Below are 19,605 nucleotides of genomic sequence, written 5' to 3' on the forward strand. Positions count from 1 at the left end.
TATTGCCCCTCGGTGCCCTCTTGTAGTATTATTGCCCCTCGGTACCCTCTTGTAGTATTATTGCCCCTCGGTGCCCTCTTGTAGTATTATTGCCCCTCGGTGCTCTCTTGTAGTATTCTTGCCCCTCGGTGCCCTCTTGTAGTATTATTGCCCCTCGGTGCCCTCTTGTAGTATTATTGCCCCTCGGTGCCCTCTTGTAGTATTATTGCCCCTCGGTGCCCTCTTGTAGTATTCTTGCCCCTCGGTGCCCTCTTGTAGTATTATTGCCCCTCGGTGCCCTCTTGTAGTATTATTGCCCCTCGGTGCCCTCTTGTAGTATTATTGCCCCTCTGTGCCCTCTTGTAGTATTATTGCCCCTCGGTGCTCTCTTGTAGTATTCTTGCCCCTCGGTGCCCTCTTGTAGTATTATTGCCCCTCGGTACCCTCTTGTAGTATTATTGCCCCTCGGTACCCTCATGTAGTATTATTGCCCCTCAGTACCCTCTTGTAGTATTATTGCCCTTCGGTGCCCTCTTGTAGTATTATTGCCCCTCGGTGCCCTCTTGTAGTTTTATTGTCTCTCGGTGCCCTCTTGTAGTATTATTGCCCCTCGGTGTCCTCTTGTAGTATTATTGCCCCTCGGTGCCCTCCTGTCGTGTTAATGCCCCTCGGTGCCCTCTTGTAGTATTATTGCCCCTCGGTGCTCTCTTGTAGTATTCTTGCCCCTCGGTGCCCTCTTGTAGTATTATTGCCCCTCGGTACCCTCTTGTAGTATTATTGCCCCTCGGTACCCTCATGTAGTATTATTGCCCCTCAGTATCCTCTTGTAGTATTATTGCCCCTCGGTACCCTCATGTAGTATTATTGCCCCTCAGTATCCTCTTGTAGTATTATTGCCCCTCGGTACCCTCATGTAGTATTATTGCCCCTCAGTACCCTCTTGTAGTATTATTGCCCCTCGGTGCCCTCTTGTAGTATTATTGCCCCTCGGTGCCCTCTTGTAGTATTATTGCCCCTCGGTGCCCTCTTGTAGTTTTATTGTCTCTCGGTGCCCTCTTGTAGTATTATTGCCCCTCGGTGCCCTCTTGTAGTTTTATTGTCTCTCGGTGCCCTCTTGTAGTATTATTGCCCCTCGGTGTCCTCTTGTAGTATTATTGCCCCTCGGTACCCTCCTGTCGTGTTAATGCCCCTCGGTGCCCTCTTGTAGTATTATTGGCCCTCTTGTAGTATTATTGCCCCTCGGTACCCTCCTGTCGTGTTAATGCCCCTCGGTCCCCTCTTGTAGTATTATTGGCCCTCGGTGTAATCAATGTAATCCTAAATAAAAGGGAAACCTATCCACATAACCCCGCACTGATAACACTGAGGCGCTACTGCCATTTTTTAGAAAGCCTCTTTTGTGTTTCCTGTCAGTCACCATCTTACCTGAGAACAAATGACATCATCAGGGAATGGCTGAGGTAACAGCGCCGACACACTACACTTCCCGGCATGCTCCGGGCCCACACGTCACGATCACGCCTGGCATTTCGGAAAATGGAGTTTTTATTTCCGTTATTTCTTCTGTGAAGTCGTTGATGAAAGACTTCAACTCCCAGAATGCTTTGCCGCGGTGACGTCAGACAGGTCAGCAGCAGCGGTCTGTGAAAGTGACAGGAGGAGTCCATCTTACCGCTTCGTATAATAGGCGTCTTCTGAGTGGCTCCCGTTCATGTGGGGCCCTCGAGTGTCCCGGCTCGGTGTCTCCCGCCTCCTCGCCGTCCATTTGGGGAGAGCGGAGATTGTGAGGCAGCGTGTAGTTACCGGATTGCAGTACCGGGTGCTGGACAGTGGAGGGCGCTCCGAGCTCGTCAGTCATCAGTCACATGGATTGCAGTACCACTCTGCCACCAGTGGAGGCCGCCACAGAGAGCGCAGTGGTCGGGATGGAGCTGCCGGATGCGGAGCGGCCGTGCTCGCTGCTGCCGCCCTGCTGGCCGCATGTGATAGCGGCGGAGACGGCGACAAAGGTCGGAACAATTTTATCTTTTTCATCAATCAGTTTCCGTTGTTACATAGTATAGTATAATATATATCTTCCCTCTGTACCAGTCTGTCTACTGTAACTTGTGTATGTGTTCTGTATGTAACCCCTCTCATGTACAGCACTATGGAATCAATGGTGCTCTATAAATAAATAATAATATTAATATCGGTCCTGCAGCCCCTCTGTGACCTCCTGCGGGGGGCGCCCTCGTCCCGCTCTGTAGATCTGATCCCTGTGACCTCCTGCGGGGGGCGCCCTCATCCTCCTCTGTAGATGTGATCCCTGTGATCTCCTGCGGGGGGCGCCCTCGTCCGCTCTGTAGATGTGATCCCTGTGATCTCCTGTGGGGGGGGGCGCCCTCGTCCCACTGTGTAGATCTGATCCCTGTGATCTCCTGTGGGGGGGGGCGCCCTCGTCCCACTGTGTAGATCTGATCCCTGTGATCTCCTGTGGGGGGGGGCGCCCTCGTCCCGCTGTGTAGATCTGATCCCTGTGATCTCCTGCGGGGGGCGCCCTCGTCCCGCTCTGTAGATCTGATCTCTGTGATCTCCTGCGGGGGGCGCCTTCGTCCCGCTCTGTAAATCTGATCCCTGTGATCTCCTGCGGGGGGCGCCCTCGTCCTGGAGATGTGATCCCTGTGATCTCCTGCAGGGGTTGCCCTCGTCCTCCTCTGTGGATGTGATCCCTGTGATCTCCTGCGGGGGTCACCCTCCTCCTCCTCCTCTGTAGATGTGATCCCTGTGACCGCCTTCAGGGGGCTCCCTCGTCCTCCGCTGTAGATGTGATCTCCTGCGGGGGCGCCCTCGTCCCGCTGTGTAAATCTGATCCCTGTGATCTCCTGCGGGGGGTCCCTCGTCCCGCTCTGTAGATCTGATCCCTGTGATCTCCTGCGGGGGGCTCCCTCGTCCCCCCCTGTAGATCTGATCCCTGTGATCTCCTGCGGGGGGCGCCCTCGTCCCGCTCTGTAGATCTGATCCCTGTGACCTCCTGCGGGGGGCGCCCTCGTCCCGCTCTGTAGATCTGATCCCTGTGACCTCCTGCGGGGGGCGCCCTCTTCCCCTCTGTAGATCTGATCTCTGTGATCTCCTGCGGGGGGCTCCCTCGTCACCCTCTGTAGATCTGATCTCTGTGATCTCCTGCGGGGGGGGTCCCTCGTCCCGCTCTGTAGATCTGATCCCTGTGATCTCCTGCGGGGGGCGCCCTTGTCCCGCTCTGTAGATCTGATCCCTGTGTTCTCCTGCGGGGGGCGCCCTCGTCCCGCTCTGTAGATCTGATCCCTGTGATCTCCTGCGGGGGGCGCCCTCGTCCCGCTCTGTAGATCTGATCCCTGTGTTCTCCTGCGGGGGGGCGCCCTCGTCCCGCTGTGTAGATCTGATCCCGGTGTTCTCCTGCGGGGGGCGCCCTCGTCCCGCTCTGTAGATCTGATCCCGGTGTTCTCCTGCGGGGGGCGCCCTCGTCCCGCTCTGTAGATCTGATCCCTGTGTTCTCCTGCGGGGGGCGCCCTCGTCCCGCTCTGTAGATCTGATCTCTGTGATTTCCTGCGGGGGCTCCCTCGTCCCGCTCTGTAGATCTGATCCCTGTGATCTCCTGCGGAGGGCGCCCTCGTCCCGCTCTGTAGATTTGATCTCTACCTGTCTATGATCTGCAGTCTGTACTTTGCTCTGTACTTTGCAGCTGCCTGTATTGAGCACCTTCAGAGCTGTATTCACAACGCTGCTGACTTCCTGTTTGGTGGTCACTCATTGTCCTGCTGGTTGTGGCCCTGCTCTGCTTTCTTTGGCTGGTGTCTTCTGGGAGTTGTAGTGCTCCTAGTCCTGCTCTTGTGATCTGTGTAGCTTGGTGAGTGCTGCTCTGGTTGTGACTGGAGTAGAAGATTCTGCTTTCTCCCCGGTGACTGTCCTTTTCTCTTCCTCCAGGTGAGCAGTTAGTGGAGGCGGCGCGGACCTGTAACGCCAGCGATGTGGAGAGGTGAGCCGCGCGGACGTGCGTCGTGTGCTGTCCGCCAACTTTGTAAATGGAATTATTACTGTTAGTTTTGTGTTGTATGGATACAGTGGACGCTGCTGCTTTCAGATCCTGGCAGCAATCACCGCCCTGCTTACTGATGGTTTCCATTTAGAAAAATGCGTTTCTGTGTTGCACAAACCAGATTATTAAAGGGGTTGTCCACTACTTGTCTTCTCGGTGCTGGCGGCGGTAGCAGGCAGCCGGGAATGCTCTGCTCCGGAGCTGCCCCGTCTCCTGACAGGCCAAGTACTGCACATCCGCCTACTAAAATCAAGAGGCGGATGTGCCGCAGCCGCTATCAGGAGACAGGGCAGCTCCGGAACTGAACATTTCTGGCCGGTGGCGGCGGCACTGAGAAGAGCTGATCGGCGGCGGTGCCAGGTGTCGGTCGATCAGACATTGATGACCCATCTTAGGATCTGCGATCGATGTGAAAGTAGTGGGCAACCTCCTTAAGTACAGGTTGTGGAGACAGGCCCTCGGGGGCCCGGACCTCCTGACACCAATAATGACGGATTCCTGTGTTTCTCCTAGATTACTGCGGGAAAAGGTGGATCCCAACAGCAGACACAAGCTGGGCTGGACCGCGCTCATGGTGGCCGCCATCGGGAGGAATCACAGGTGGGTGCGGAGGTGGCTACGAGCGACCGGCCGAGCATTCCCAGCGGGACTGGGACAACCCCCTTCTCCCCCTCAAACAAGTCCCTGGCGGCTGCAGCAGGAGGCGTCCGCTATGTCCTCTCACGTGAACATCCCTGCAGAACTACAGCACCCAGCATGACTTGTCACCACAGTACAAGGGGTATGATGACAAGGGGTGTATGTCTGTCACTGGTGTTGCTTGCCAGGAAGAGTTGAGAGAGTAAGGTACCCCAAAAATCACGAGAGCGAACATGGCCGATAATGAAGAAGACGCCTGCCCAGGAGAACGCAGGAACACCGGTGGTACCGTGTGTGACCCTGGCATCACCTGGCTTCTGAGCTTGGTGGCATCCTTTCACCCCGGCTGCTGTGCCTGGTGGTGTTCTCCAACAACCCCCCTCCCTCTCCCGGCCCCTGCCCCTGGTGGGGTCTTGCTCCTGCCCCTGGTGGCAGCGTCCTCCTCCCTCCGGCTCCTGCCCCTGGTGGCAGCGTCCTCCTCCCTCCGGCTCCTGCCCCTGGTGGCAGCGTCCTCCTCCCTCCGGCTCCTGCCCCTGGTGGCAGCGTCCTCCTCCCTCCGGCTCCTGCCCCTGGTGGCAGCGTCCTCCTCCCCGGCTCCTGCCCCTGGTGGCAGCGTCCTCCTCCCTCCGGCTCCTGCCCCTGGTGGCAGCGTCCTCCTCCCTCCGGCTCCTGCCCCTGGTGGCAGCATCCTCCTGCCCCTGGTGGCAGCGTCCTCCTCCCTCCGGCTCCTGCCCCTGGTGGCAGCGTCCGGCTCCTGCCCCTGGTGGCAGCGTCCTCCTCCTCCCCGGCTCCTGCCCCTGATGGCAGCGTCCTCCTCCTCCTCCCCGGCTCCTGCCCCTGATGGCGTCCTCCTCCTCCCCCCGGCTCCTGCCCCTGGTGGCAGCGTCCTCCTCCCCCCGGCTCCTGCCCCTGGTGGCAGCGTCCTCCTCCCTCCGGCTCCTGCCCCTGGTGGCAGCGTCCTCCTCCCTCCGGCTCCTGCCCCTGGTGGCAGCGTGCTCCTGCCCCTGGTGGCAGCGTCCTCCTCCCTCCGGCTCCTGCCCCTGGTGGCTTCCCCCCGTCTTCTGTTTTTGCAGGATGTTGAGGATGTGTGACGTTTCGTTGACGATCTGCTGTTTTACAGACCCGGCGGCTGTGGTTTTGGGCGTCCATCTTGGCACAAGCCCTGGGTTGTCTCTGGTGCCCTTGGCGCCGGTGGGATTTGCTCCTCATCTGCCGCACGTATTGTGGTCCCGGCTTCTTTGTGAGCTTTCCCCCTTCACCTCCATATTGACTCGGTTCCCAGGGCGTTCAGCTCTCTCCAGTGTTTACCGACCCGATCCGATGAGTCTGAACAGAAATCCAATTTGTGGCCGCGCTGCACAATCCGCTCCGGTGACTTTTGATGTTTCAAGTTCATAAGTGACAAAAAGGACGTAAATGACTTGGACCAACACAGGATTATGGCCGGCGGACAATGGCTGGATATCCGCTCTCGAGCGGCACGACCCGTGCGATGAGTTCGTGTGTGGCGCCGGTTTTTGACAAGAGCCCATGACAAGCTCAATGCCAGGAGGAGCCGCAGAAGGTCGTCACGTAAGAGGCTTTCCCGGCTCCATGTTTGCTCTACTTTCATGTCTTGCTGCTCATCCTGTTACTGAGAGGCGCAGACAATGGCCGCCTGAGCCCCTGACACTATTGACTCTTCCAGGTGATCGACGGAGCAGAACCCAAGTGCGAGAAGAGTGCAAGTGTCACAGGAGCCGGAGTCGCATCTGGTCGGGAAGGGTCCCGGTCCCCGTATACAGTGCTGTGCAACAGGTGTGGAGAAGACGCCGCAGCGTCAGAAGCTTCATGTATAGGAGAGCTGACAGTGTATGGTTATCAACAAGATACAAAGAAATAAGGAAAAAAACTTATATCCCCATCAGTATCTAGTGACCGCCCGTCTCCTCCATCCTCGGTATCTAGTGACCGCCCGTCTCCTCCATCCTCGGTATCTAGTGACCGCCCGTCTCCTCCATCCTCAGTATCCAGTGACCTCCCGTGTCCTCCGTTCTCAGTATTCAGTGACCGCCCGTCTCCTCCATCCTCAGTATTCCGTGACCGCCCGTCTCCTCCGTCCTCAGTATCCGGTGACCGCACGTCTCCTCCATCCTCGGTATCCAGTGACCTCCCGTCTCCTCCTTCCTCGGTATCCAGTGACTGTCCGTCTCCTCCATCCTCGGTATCCAGTGACCGTCCGTCTCCTCCATCCTCGGTATCCAGTGACCGTCCGTCTCCTCCATCCTCGGTATCCAGTGACCGTCCGTCTCCTCCTTCCTCGGTATCCAGTGACCGTCCGTCTCCTCCTTCCTCGGTATCCAGTGACCGTCCGTCTCCTCCTTCCTCGGTATCCAGTGACCGTCCGTCTCCTCCTTCCTCGGTATCCAGTGACCGTCCGTCTCCTCCTTCCTCGGTATCCAGTGACCGTCCGTCTCCTCCTTCCTCGGTATCCAGTGACCGTCCGTCTCCTCCTTCCTCTGTATCCAGTGACCGTCCGTCTCCTCCTTCCTCTGTATCCAGTGACCGTCCGTCTCCTCCTTCCTCTGTATCCAGTGACCGTCCGTCTCCTCCTTCCTCGGTATCCAGTGACCGTCCGTCTCCTCCTTCCTCGGTATCCAGTGACCGTCCGTCTCCTCCTTCCTCGGTATCCAGTGACCGTCCGTCTCCTCCTTCCTCGGTATCCAGTGACCGTCCGTCTCCTCCTTCCTCGGTATCCAGTGACCGTCCGTCTCCTCCTTCCTCGGTATCCAGTGACCGTCCGTCTCCTCCTTCCTCGGTATCCAGTGACCGTCCGTCTCCTCCTTCCTCGGTATCCAGTGACCGTCCGTCTCCTCCTTCCTCGGTATCCAGTGACCGTCCGTCTCCTCCTTCCTCGGTATCCAGTGACCGTCCGTCTCCTCCTTCCTCGGTATCCAGTGACCGTCCGTCTCCTCCTTCCTCGGTATCCAGTGACCGTCCGTCTCCTCCTTCCTCGGTATCCAGTGACCGTCCGTCTCCTCCTTCCTCTGTATCCAGTGACCGTCCGTCTCCTCCTTCCTCGGTATCCAGTGACCGTCCGTCTCCTCCTTCCTCGGTATCCAGTGACCGTCCGTCTCCTCCTTCCTCGGTATCCAGTGACCGTCCGTCTCCTCCTTCCTCGGTATCCAGTGACCGTCCGTCTCCTCCTTCCTCGGTATCCAGTGACCGTCCGTCTCCTCCTTCCTCGGTATCCAGTGACCGTCCGTCTCCTCCTTCCTCGGTATCCAGTGACCGTCCGTCTCCTCCTTCCTCGGTATCCAGTGACCGTCCGTCTCCTCCTTCCTCGGTATCCAGTGACCGTCCGTCTCCTCCTTCCTCGGTATCCAGTGACCGTCCGTCTCCTCCTTCCTCGGTATCCAGTGACCGTCCGTCTCCTCCTTCCTCGGTATCCAGTGACCGTCCGTCTCCTCCTTCCTCGGTATCCAGTGACCGTCCGTCTCCTCCTTCCTCGGTATCCAGTGACCGTCCGTCTCCTCCTTCCTCGGTATCCAGTGACCGTCCGTCTCCTCCTTCCTCGGTATCCAGTGACCGTCCGTCTCCTCCTTCCTCGGTATCCAGTGACCGTCCGTCTCCTCCTTCCTCGGTATCCAGTGACCGTCCGTCTCCTCCTTCCTCGGTATCCAGTGACCGTCCGTCTCCTCCTTCCTCGGTATCCAGTGACTGCCCGTCTCCTCTGTCCTCAGTATTCGATGACTGCCCGTCTCCTCTGTCCTCAGTATTCGATGACCGTCCGTCTCCTCCGTCCTCAGTATTCGATGACTGCCCATCTCCTCCATCCTCGGTATCCGGTGGCCGTCCGTCTCCTCCAACAGTTCTTCTCATCACTTGCACACAATATTTGCAGGAAGTTGTTGTAACCATCTCTGAGTCCTGACCCCAGATCTTCTGTGTATGAGGCTTGTGGGGATCCTTCTGTCTTTTGATCCCAGACAGACTGGATGATGTGAGATCCGGATCATCACCCCCAGAATTCCTTGTTATTAATTAATTTGGCTGGATTTTAGGGGTTGTTATCCAGCTTCAAAATAATTTTGGAGCCGATCAGACACTGGAGAAATACCTGCCTGGATTTCTTGAGGGCCATACACTGTGGTCGGCCAAGGAAGCTTAGTTCAGAAGATGAAGGACACATCATTTTAGTGTTTAACCTCCACAGTGGGGTAAAATCTTTTGAGGGTTTCCTAAAGGCTCCTTTACCCACGTCGATTTCATGTGCGATCGCACCCACCCTCATTGTTTGTGCGGCACAAGCAATTTGTTACCCGTGTCGCACAATGCTGTAACCCCCCCCGTCACACGTACTTGCCTCCCGAACGACCTCGATGTGGGCGGCGAACATCCACTTCCTGAAGGGGGGGGACGTTCGGCATCACAGCGACGTCACACAGCCGCCGGCCAATAGAAGCGGAGGGGCGGAGATGAGCGGGACGTAACATCCCGCCCACCTTCTTCCTTCCGCAATGCCGGCGGCCGCAGGTAAGCTGCAGTTCATCGTTCCTGGGGTGTCCCACGGAGAGATGTGTGCTGCCTCGGGAACGATGAACGACCGGCGCGCAGAAGGACGTTCGCTACTTAGAAAATGAGCGACGTGTCAATGAGCAACGATAAGGTGAGTATTTTTGCTCGTTCTCACTCGCTCGTAGCTGTCACATGCTACAATATGTCAAACGATGTCGGATGTGCGTCACTAACGACGTGACCCCGACGACATATTGTAGCGAGTAAAGCCCGCTTAAGAATTTCAATTCTGGAGTATCTCGCTGCGCATATCATCAGAAGGACGGAGGCGACTTGCAAGTTACCTAAGGCTAGTTTCACACTTGCGTTGTGTGACGGATGCAACGGATGTGTTGCATATAGTGGCGCAACGGATGCTGCAAAACAACACAATTTGTTTTGTTTTTTTACAGTTTTATTGTCAGCAGACTATTGTGAACTATCAGCTGATCACTCACAGTAGCCGGCCGCCGGGTGATCAGCTGATCACTCACAGTAGCCGGCCGCCGGGTGATCAGCCGATCACTCACAGTAGCCGGCCGCTGGGTGGTCAGCTGATCATTCGGTCGCCGACAATGTGTGCGGGGGGCGTGAGCGGGGGGGGGGGGCGGAGTGCGAAGTGGGTGGAGCCGAGCGGGGCCATGGCTAAGGACGTGAATGCCGCGGGGACTGCATCGCTGGGGGACAGGTGAGTGAGTGTGAGAGTGTGGGTGTGCGTGCAATTGTGTGTGTGTATACATACGGAGTGCGGGGAATGGGCGTAGCCGAGCGGGGAAGTGTTGGGCTCCCGGCACACGTAACCAGGGTTCCTTGGTTACCCGATGTGTACCCTGGTTACGGGTGGAGGGAGCCAGAGAGAGCATGCGCAGTGAAATCCAAAGGATTCCGCTGCTCAAAAAAACGTTACATGCTGCGTTCCTTCCGCCCGATGCAGCGTCAAAATAACGACGACGTGTCGTCCGGCGGATGCAAAGCTGACACTTGCGTTACAGTACGTCATCCATACAAGTCTATGGAGAATAGCGCAGTGCGTTAACGGACTGCGCTATTCTCCATAGTGACGGACTCCGCTGAACGCAAGTGTGAAAGTTACCTAATAAAGAGGGTAATTTGTTTGAAAAGTAAGAGGTGGTTGTTGAATTTTTTTTCGATCACTGCAAAAATTCCATCATGTACAGGTTTTCCACAATCGCTGACTTCATAGGCTTCCAAAAGATTAGAATTCCAGAAGGTCCCAGAAGGAATTGCTTCCATACTTTTGTCAGGGCAGTGCTCTGGTGTAGCAGGGATGTTCCTGGGCTCATTGAGAACAATGTGACCGAGTCCACACGTTTTAATGTTTCATCCGAAAAAGGCTCAAAGCTGCAACTGCACAATGGCAACCAGTAAGCTCCAGTGCCGCCTGTAGGGCGATCTGTCCACTGGAAGGAAACCTAAGAATTTACAGTTTATTCTCAGAAAACTTAACTACGAGGACCAAAGATGGTCACTATGTGGTGATGTGAAGTTCTCTCTTTGCTCTTTGGGCAGCGAGGAGGATACGTGAAGTCTCCATGCTATATCTGAATAGGACAGTAGTGATGGCCCTCATCACGGGAGCCGTTGGCCAACGAGAACCTCTTTACACCCTGGACTCTAGAACCTTGTTGCGGAAGGTTTAGTTGATCCCACTATAGTTCCCCGGCCCCCACTCCACATTATGATTGAACTGATGAAGCAGTTAGTGAAAGCTCTACTGAAAGAAGGAGGGAATCTAAGTACCTGGGTGCCAAGTTTCAGGGGCTGCCCAAAGCAAAACTAAAGGAAGGCATTTTTGGGGGTTCAAATATTCGTAAACTCACGAAGGACAACATATGCAAAGCAAAAATGAAAACTTGAGAAAAGGGCTTGGGATTCTTATAAAGAAGTCGTGAAGAAATTTCTAAAACAACAAAGATCCAAAATTCATGTCCATCGTTGAGAACATGCTGAAAGGTGACCTGAATTGGGTCGTAGTGAAACACTTCCACACTTACTTAAGTCAGCCGCCTCCGTCTCTGCATAAAGTGTATGTGTCGTATGCCGTCATTTTGATGATATTCTTAGGGGTACTTTGCACGTTGCGACATCGCTACTGCGATATCGTCGGGGTCAAATCGAAAGTGACGCACATCCGGTAACGACGTCGCAATGTGTAAAGCCTAGATGCGCCAATAAACGATCGCAAAAGCGTCGAAAATCGGTGATCTGTGTAGTGTCGGTCATTTTCATAATGTCGCACCAATAGGAGATACGATGTTGTTCCTCGTTCCTGCGGCAGCACACATCGCTGTGTATGAAGCCGCAGGAGTCAGGAACATCTCCTTACCTGCCTCCACCGGCTATGTGTAAGGAAGGAGGTGGGCAGGAGGTTACGTCCCGCTCATCTCCGCCCCTCCGCTTCTATTGGCCGCCTGCCGTATGACGGCGCTGTGATGCCGCACGACCCCCTCCCCCTTAGGAAGTAGGCGGGTCGCCGGCCAGAGCGACGTTGCAGGGCCGGTAAGTGCGTGTGAAGCTGCCGTAGCGATAATGTTCGCTACAGCAGCTATCACAAGATATCGCAGCTGCAACGGGGGCAGGTACTATCGCGCTCGGTATCGCAAGCCGATGCTAGCGATGTCGCAACGTGCAAAATACCCCTTACTTTGGTTCAGATGTTTTAGCTTCCCATGATTCAGCCTGTCTCATCAGTTTCTCCTGAAGACGGCGTTCCCGGTGGTCAGATGTTTCCTTTGATTCAGCCTGTCTCATCCGTTTCCATTTTAAGCCTGGACTCGCGTTGTTCACTTGTCTCAGCTGTTTGAGACCGTTTTGCTTTCTGAGCTTTTGGATTAACTTACCCTATAGATGGTCGGTATTTTGGCTGCATTATATAAACCAGCCGTTAGTGTTCTAACCCCTCAGTAATCCCCTCACACTCATCAGATCTAATAGGGGAATCCATAGATTCAAAGCAGAAAAACTACCTCAGTCACAGCGACCAATCAGAGCTCAGCTTTCACTTTACCTCAGCAGCTTCAGTGCAGGCAGCTGCTCTGTGGCTTTGTATTCAGTGGCTCCACACACAATAAATATATATATATAATATATATATTTATTATATAGGCTGTGTATGTACAGTGCTGGCCAAAAGTATTGGCACCCCTGCAATTCTGTCAGTGAATCCTCAGTTTCTTCCTGAAAATGATTGCAGATTCTTTGGTATTATTATCTTCATTTAATTTGTCTTCAATGAAGAAAAGAAAAAAAATTTGTCATAAAGCCAAATTGGATATAATTCCACACCAAACATAAAAAGGGGGTGGACAAAAGTATTGGCGCTGTGTGAAAAATCCTGTGCTGCTTCTGTAATTTGTGTAATAACAGCCCCTGTAACTTACCTGTGGCACCTAACAGGTGTTGGCAATGATAAATCACACTTGCAGCAGGTGACATGGATTAAAGTTGCCTCAGCCTCTGTCCTGTGTCCTTGTGTGTACCACATTGAGCATGGAGAAAAGAAAGAAGACCAAAGAACTGTCTGAGAACTTGAGAGTCCAAATTGTGAGGAAGCATGAGCAATCTCAAGGCTACAAGTCCATCTCCAAAGACCTGAAAGTCCCTATGTCTACGGTGCGCAGTGTCATCAAGAAGTGTAAAGCCCATGGCACTGTGGCTAACCTCCCTAGATGTGGAAGGAAAAGAAAAATTGACGAGAGATTTCAACGCAAGATTGTGCGGATGGTGGATAAAGAACCTCCACTAACATCCAAACAAGGTCAAGCTGCCCTGCAGTCCGAGGGTACAACAGGGTCAACCCGTACTATCCGTCAGTGTCTGAATGAAAAGGGACTGTATGGTAGGATACCCAGGAAGACCCCACTTCTTACCCCGAAACATAAAAAAGCCAGGCTGCAGTTTGCCAAAACTTACCTGAGAAAACCTAAAACGCTTTGGAAGAATGTTCTCTGGTCAGAGGAGACAAAAGTAGAGCTTTTTGGGAAAAGCCATCAACATAGAGTTTACAGGAAAAAAAAGAGGCATTCAAAGAAAAGAACACGGTCCCTACAGGCAAACATGGCGGAGGTTCCCTGATGTTTTGGGGTTGCTTTGCTGCCTCTGGCACTGGACTGCTTGACCGTGTGCATGGCATTATGAAGTCTGAAGACTTCCAACAAATTTTGCAGCATAATGTAGGGCCCAGTGTGAGAAAGCTGGGTCTCCCTCAGAGGTCATGGGTCTTCCAGCAGGACAATAACCCAAACAAAACACACTTCAAAAAGCACTAGAAAATGGTTTGTGAGAAAGCACTGGAGACTACTAAAGTGTCCAGCAATAACTCCAGACCTGAACCCCATAGAAAACCTGTGGAGAGATCTCAAAATGGCAGTTTGGAGAAGGCCCCCTTCAAATCTCAGGGACCTGGAGCAGTTTGCCAAAGAAGAATGGTGTAAAATTCCAGCAGAGCATTGTAAGAAATTCATTAATGGTTACCGGAAGCGGTTGTGCGCAGTTATTTTGGCTAAAGGTTGTGCACCCAAGTATTAGGTGTACTTTGCACACTATGATATCGCAGGTGCAATGTCGGTGGGGTCAAATCGAAAGTGACGCACATCCGGCGTCGCAGTCGATATTGTAGTGTGCAAATCCTTTTTGATACGATTTAACGAGCGCAAAAGCGTCATTATCGTATGATCGGTGTAGGGTCCGACATTTCCATAATGTTGGTGCAGTGACAGGTATGATGTAGTTCCTCGTTCCTGCGGCAGCACATCGCTGTATGTGAAGCCGCAGGAGCGAGGAACATCTGCGTCCCGGCTGCACTGCGGAAGGAAGGAGGTGGGTGGGATGTTTACATCCTGCTCATCTCCGCCCCTCCGCTGCTATTGGCCGCCTGCCGTGTGACGTCGCTGTGATGCTGCATGACCCGCCCCCTTAGGAAGGAGGCAGACTGCCAGCCAGAGCGAGGTCGCAGGACAGGCGAGTGCATGTGAAGCTGCCGTACCGATAATGTTCGCTACGCCAGGAATCACAAGATATCGCGACGGGGGCGGTGACTATCGCGCTTGACATCGCCGCATCTGCTTGCGATGTCGCAGCGTGCAAAGTACCCCTTAGGCTAAGGGTGCCAATACTTTTTGTCTGGCCCATTTTGGAGTTTTATGTGAAATGATTTGATTTTTGTTTCATTCTCTTTTGTGTTTTTTCATTGCAAGCAAAATAAATGAAGATAATAATACCAAAGAAGTTTTATGTGTGAGGTAAAAAGATGTCGGTGGTGAGACGGATGAAGAGAGACAGAAAAAGACAGACTGAGAGAGCCCGGGCAAAGAGACAGACGGGGAAAGAGACAGACGGGGAAAGAGACAGACGGGGAAAGAGACAGACGGGGAAAGAGACAGACGGGGAAAGAGACAGACGGGGAAAGAGACAGACGGGGACAGAGACAGACGGGGAAAGAGACAGACGGGGACAGAGACAGACGGGGACAGAGACAGACGGGGACAGAGACAGACGGGGACAGAGACAGACGGGGACAGAGACAGACGGGGACAGAGACAGACGGGGACAGAGACAGACGGGGACAGAGACAGACGGGGACAGAGACAGACGGGGACAGAGACAGACACAGAGAGAGAGAGAGACTGATACAAATACAGACAGACAGAAATAGTCAGACAGAGACATAGACAGACAAGGAAAGAGACAGACAGCGACATACAGACAGAGACTGGGAGAGAGACAGTTGCTATCCCGGGCAACGCCGGGTACTACACCTAGTATAATATATATATATATATAATATATATATATATATATATATATATATATATATATATATATATATATATATATATATATATATTATACGTCTGATAATCCAGCACTGACTGATTACATCCCTCTAATTATTGTCATCATGGGAGCCAATGACCGGCCGCTGTCACAGTATACCGCCGTCACGTAACATGGCACAATATATGTGACAGCGGCCGGTCATCGGCTGCCATGATGACAATAATTAGAGGGATGTAATCAGTCGGTGCTGGATTATCAGACGACTGGTGGAGATTCATAGACCCTGAGTATAGCGCAGCGTGCACAGCGCCCCCCTCCCCCGGCTGAGCCTTCGCTCCCTGGTGGGGGTAATTAGAGGAGGACATCGGTGGGCTCGCCCCACGTCACACCCGACTGTCCTTCTTCTGTAGAGACATCCTGGATGAGTGGTCCCAGCTGCCCGGCGCCAGCGCTGCACAGCCACACGTGGACCCCTCGTCTCTATTGACCCACCATGAATCTATAGTGGGATCAATAGTGAAGTGCGGCAGGTTGTGCCCCCCGCAAGGTGAAACCTCATTATAGGCCCGTGTATGTAATGAATATATATTAACACCCCCCCCCCCCCCCTCCCGATCGAGGTGACTGGAGGCTACACATGATGTAACAGCAGAGTAATGACTGCAGCTCTGGAGGTGACTGGAGGATAAGACATGATGTAACAGCAGAATAGTGACTACAGCTCTGGAGGTGACTGGAGGATAAGACATGATGTAACAGCAGAATAGTGACTGCAGCTCTGGAGGTGACTGGAGGATAAGACATGATGTAACAGCAGAATAGTGACTGCAGCTCTGGAGGTGACTGGAGGATAAGACATGATGTAACAGCAGAATAGTGACTACAGCTCTGGAGGTGACTGGAGGATAAGACATGATGTAACAGCAGAATAGTGACTGCAGCTCTGGAGGTGACTGGAGGATAAGACATGATGTAACAGCAGAATAGTGACTGCAGCTCTGGAGGTGACTGGAGGATAAGACACGATGTAACAGCAGAATAGTGACTACAGCTCTGGAGGTGACTGGAGGATAAGACACGATGTAACAGCAGAATAGTGACTGCAGCTCTGGAGGTGACTGGAGGATAAGACACGATGTAACAGCAGAATAGTGACTGCAGCTCTGGAGGTGACTGGAGGATAAGACATGATGTAACAGCAGAATAGTGACTACAGCTCTGGAGGTGACTGGAGGATAAGACATGATGTAACAGCAGAATAGTGACTGCAGCTCTGGAGGTGACTGGAGGATAAGACACGATGTAACAGCAGAATAGTGACTGCAGCTCTGGAGGTGACTGGAGGATAAGACATGATGTAACAGCAGAATAGTGAGTGCAGCTCTGGAGGTGACTGGAGGATAAGACACGATGTAACAGCAGAATAGTGACTACAGCTCTAGAGGTGACTGGAGGATAAGACATGATGTAACAGCAGAATAGTGAGTGCAGCTCTGGAGGTGGCTGCAGTATGCTGTGTAGCTTATACTTTCCCTACACTGTGTTGCAGCATTGTGTGTGTGTGCGGTGGATTGTCAGCTCTTTGGGTCGCCCTCACCCCCCTCCTTCTCTGTTTTCAGTGTCGTGAAGTTATTACTTGGCGCCGGCGCTGACCCCAACCTCGGAGACGACTTCTCCAGCGTGTACGAGGTGGCGAAGGAGAAGAATCTGCACTCGCTGCAAGGTGAGCGGGCGACGGCGGGGGCTTCTCCGGACCATGATAGCCGGATCCAGAGCGGCGTGCGCCAGTCACTGCATGTACTACCCAATATTATAAACGCTGCGGGATTAAAGGGACGGTCACTGGAGACTGCAGCCTATAATAGAGCAGGAGCATTATAATACACTAGAAGGTGGCCGGATTGTAAGGTATCGGGCAGTCTAGAATGTGTATAATGAATGCACTGGAGGGGTTAGGGTTAATCTTATAATTGTTTATTGGTTTTAAAATGACAAACAGAAGAAACAGTTTCATTATATTAGAATCCGGCCACCTTCAACGCATCGGGTACTCTAGAATTTATTGTGTAGGTAATGTATGATTTTTGTTATATATATATATATATATATATATATATATATATATATATATAATGTATATGTATGTGTGTGTGTGTGTTCTGTGTAGTTGCCAGGTGTTTGTGTAGGGCGCTGTAAATGTTCTGGGTGTGTGGGGATTGAGAGCGGTGTTGTTTGTGTGTTGTATTGTGTGTGTTGCGTTGTTTGTGGAGCGCTGTGTGTGTGTGTGTTTTGAGGGGAGGTATGTTTTGTGCAGTGTGTGTTGGAGGACTAGTACTGGGGAGAGAGGAGTATAATAGGAGGAGTAGTCCTGGGAAGAGAGGAGGATAATAGGAGGACTAGTCCTAGGAAGAGAGGAGGATAATAGGAGGAGTAGTCCTGGGAAGAGAGGAGGATAATAGGAGGACTAGTCCTAGGGAGAGAGGAGGATAATAGGAGGAGTAGTCCTAGGGAGAGAGGAGGATAATAGGAGGAGTAGTCCTAGGGAGAGAGGAGGATAATAGGAGGAGTAGTCCTGGGGAGAGAGGAGGATAATAGGAGGAGTAGTCCTAGGGAGAGAGGAGGATAATAGGAGGAGTAGTCCTGGGGGGTGAGGAGGATAATAGGAGGAGTAGTCCTAGGGAGAGAGGAGGATAATAGGAGGAGTAGTCCTGGGGGGAGAGGAGAATAATAGGAGGAGTAGTCCTGGGGGGAGAGGAGAATAATAGGAGGAGTAGTCCTGGGGGGAGAGGAGAATAATAGGAGGAGTAGTCCTGGGGGGAGAGGAGAATAATAGGAGGAGTAGTCCTGGGGGGAGAGGAGGATAATAGGAGGAGTAGTCCTGGGGGGAGAGGAGGATAATAGGAGGAGTAGTCCTGGGGGGAGAGGAGAATAATAGGAGGAGTAGTCCTGGGGGCAGAGGAGTATAATAGGAGGAATAGTCCTGGGGGGAGAGGAGGATAATAGGAGGAGTAGTCCTGGGGGGGAGGTGTTTAGATGCCCAATTGTGCGGGGGGGGGGGGGGCATGGCCAAGCGGGCAAAGTGTTCGGGGGCGTGGCCAAGTGGGCAAAGTGTGTGGGGGGAGTGGCCGAGCAGGCAAAGTGTGCAGGGAGCGTGGCCAATGCATGCAGGGGGCGGGCCGAGCCGAGCGGCCAATGCGACGGTTGTCACTGTAATGACGTCATTTTGGAGCAAGACAAACAGAATAAGGCAATTATATATATATATATATGAGAGAGGGGAGCCAGCACGATCTGAAAATGGCACGCATCATATAAAAAGTGCAAATTCACAGATTTATTCCAACTGTACTGTAATATAAATGAGATTTTTAGCAAATAATTGATCAATTCTTTGAGCCACCCCTGCCAACGTCACGGCAAATCTCAATAGGGGGGTCCTACTCTATATTCTGTATTTCATTTGCCATGCGGCCTCCTAGATAAAGTTAAAAGTTTTGGGTTTTTTTTTATTATAGTACAGTTGGAATAAATCTGTGAATTTGCACCTTTTATATGATGCATGCCAATTTCGGATCGTGCTGGCTCCTTTTTCTCAATTATATATATAGATGAGTCTAATGATGTCCATGGCTTGTAATGGAAGAAGGCCATGGACAGTGGAAAGTGCCGTAAACATATTTTTGCACACCACATTTTGTGTGAAGCCCTTTTCACTATCTGTAAGTAACTTTCCTTGTAAAGGGGGTCAACAACTTGCAGTCTGACGTTGGATCTCATTGTCACTCTTGAAAACGCAACGTACAGTTGTCCATGGCCAAAAACTGTTTCCCATCCTGGTATAGTCTCCATCCTTGTATGGCCCCCATCCTGGTATAGTCTCCATCCTTGTATGGCCCCCATCCTGGTATAGTCTCCATCCTTGTATGGCCCCCATCCTGGTATAGTCTCCATCCTTGCATGGCCCCCATCCTGGTATAGTCTCCATCCTTGCATGGCCCCCATCCTGGTATAGTCTCCATCCTTGCATGGCCCCCATCCTGGTATAGTCTCCATCCTTGCATGGCCCCCATCCTGGTATAGTCTCCATCCTTGTATGGCCCCCATCCTGGTATAGTCTCCATCCTTGCATGGCCCCCATCCTGGTATAGTCTCCATCCTTGCATGGCCCCCATCCTGGTATAGTCTCCATCCTTGCATGGCCCCCATCCTGGTATAGTCTCCATCCTTGTATGGCCCCCATCCTGGTATAGTCTCCATCCTTGTATGGCCCCCATCCTGGTATAGTCTCCATCCTTGTATGGCCCCCATCCTGGTATAGTCTCCATCCTTGTATGGCCCCCATCCTGGTATAGTCTCCATCCTTGTATGGCCCCCATCCTGGTATGTGGGCTGATGCTGGTATGTGCCCCCATCGTGGTGCAGCCACCATTCTGACATGTGCCCCCATCCTGCGGGGTAAGGCCGCTTTCACACTTGCATTCAGTGTAATCCGCCGCTATGGAGAATAGCGCAGGCAGTTAACGCACTGCGCTTTTTCCAGCACCCATGACGGCACCCTTACATCGTGGTGCCGTCATGGGTTCAGAAAAAACACATTA

General features: G+C 52.9%; 1 protein-coding gene across 1 annotated transcript in view; it reads left to right on the top strand.

Annotated features, from left to right (window-relative positions):
* The first annotated feature begins 1,592 nt into the window (after window positions 1-1,592).
* The window catches only part of CLPB (ClpB family mitochondrial disaggregase), a 75,902-nt gene continuing 57,889 nt past the window's right edge, over window positions 1,593-19,605 (top strand). Inside the window, exons 1-4 of the mRNA XM_075337655.1 lie at window positions 1,593-1,988; window positions 3,922-3,973; window positions 4,547-4,633; window positions 16,627-16,730. Coding sequence (XP_075193770.1) covers window positions 1,691-1,988; window positions 3,922-3,973; window positions 4,547-4,633; window positions 16,627-16,730 — 541 coding nt within the window. The 5' untranslated portion in view covers window positions 1,593-1,690. The remainder of the gene's footprint in view (window positions 1,989-3,921; window positions 3,974-4,546; window positions 4,634-16,626; window positions 16,731-19,605) is intronic.

This window comes from Anomaloglossus baeobatrachus, chromosome 2, assembly GCF_048569485.1.
Source record: "Anomaloglossus baeobatrachus isolate aAnoBae1 chromosome 2, aAnoBae1.hap1, whole genome shotgun sequence".
Taxonomy (NCBI): domain Eukaryota; kingdom Metazoa; phylum Chordata; class Amphibia; order Anura; family Aromobatidae; genus Anomaloglossus; species Anomaloglossus baeobatrachus.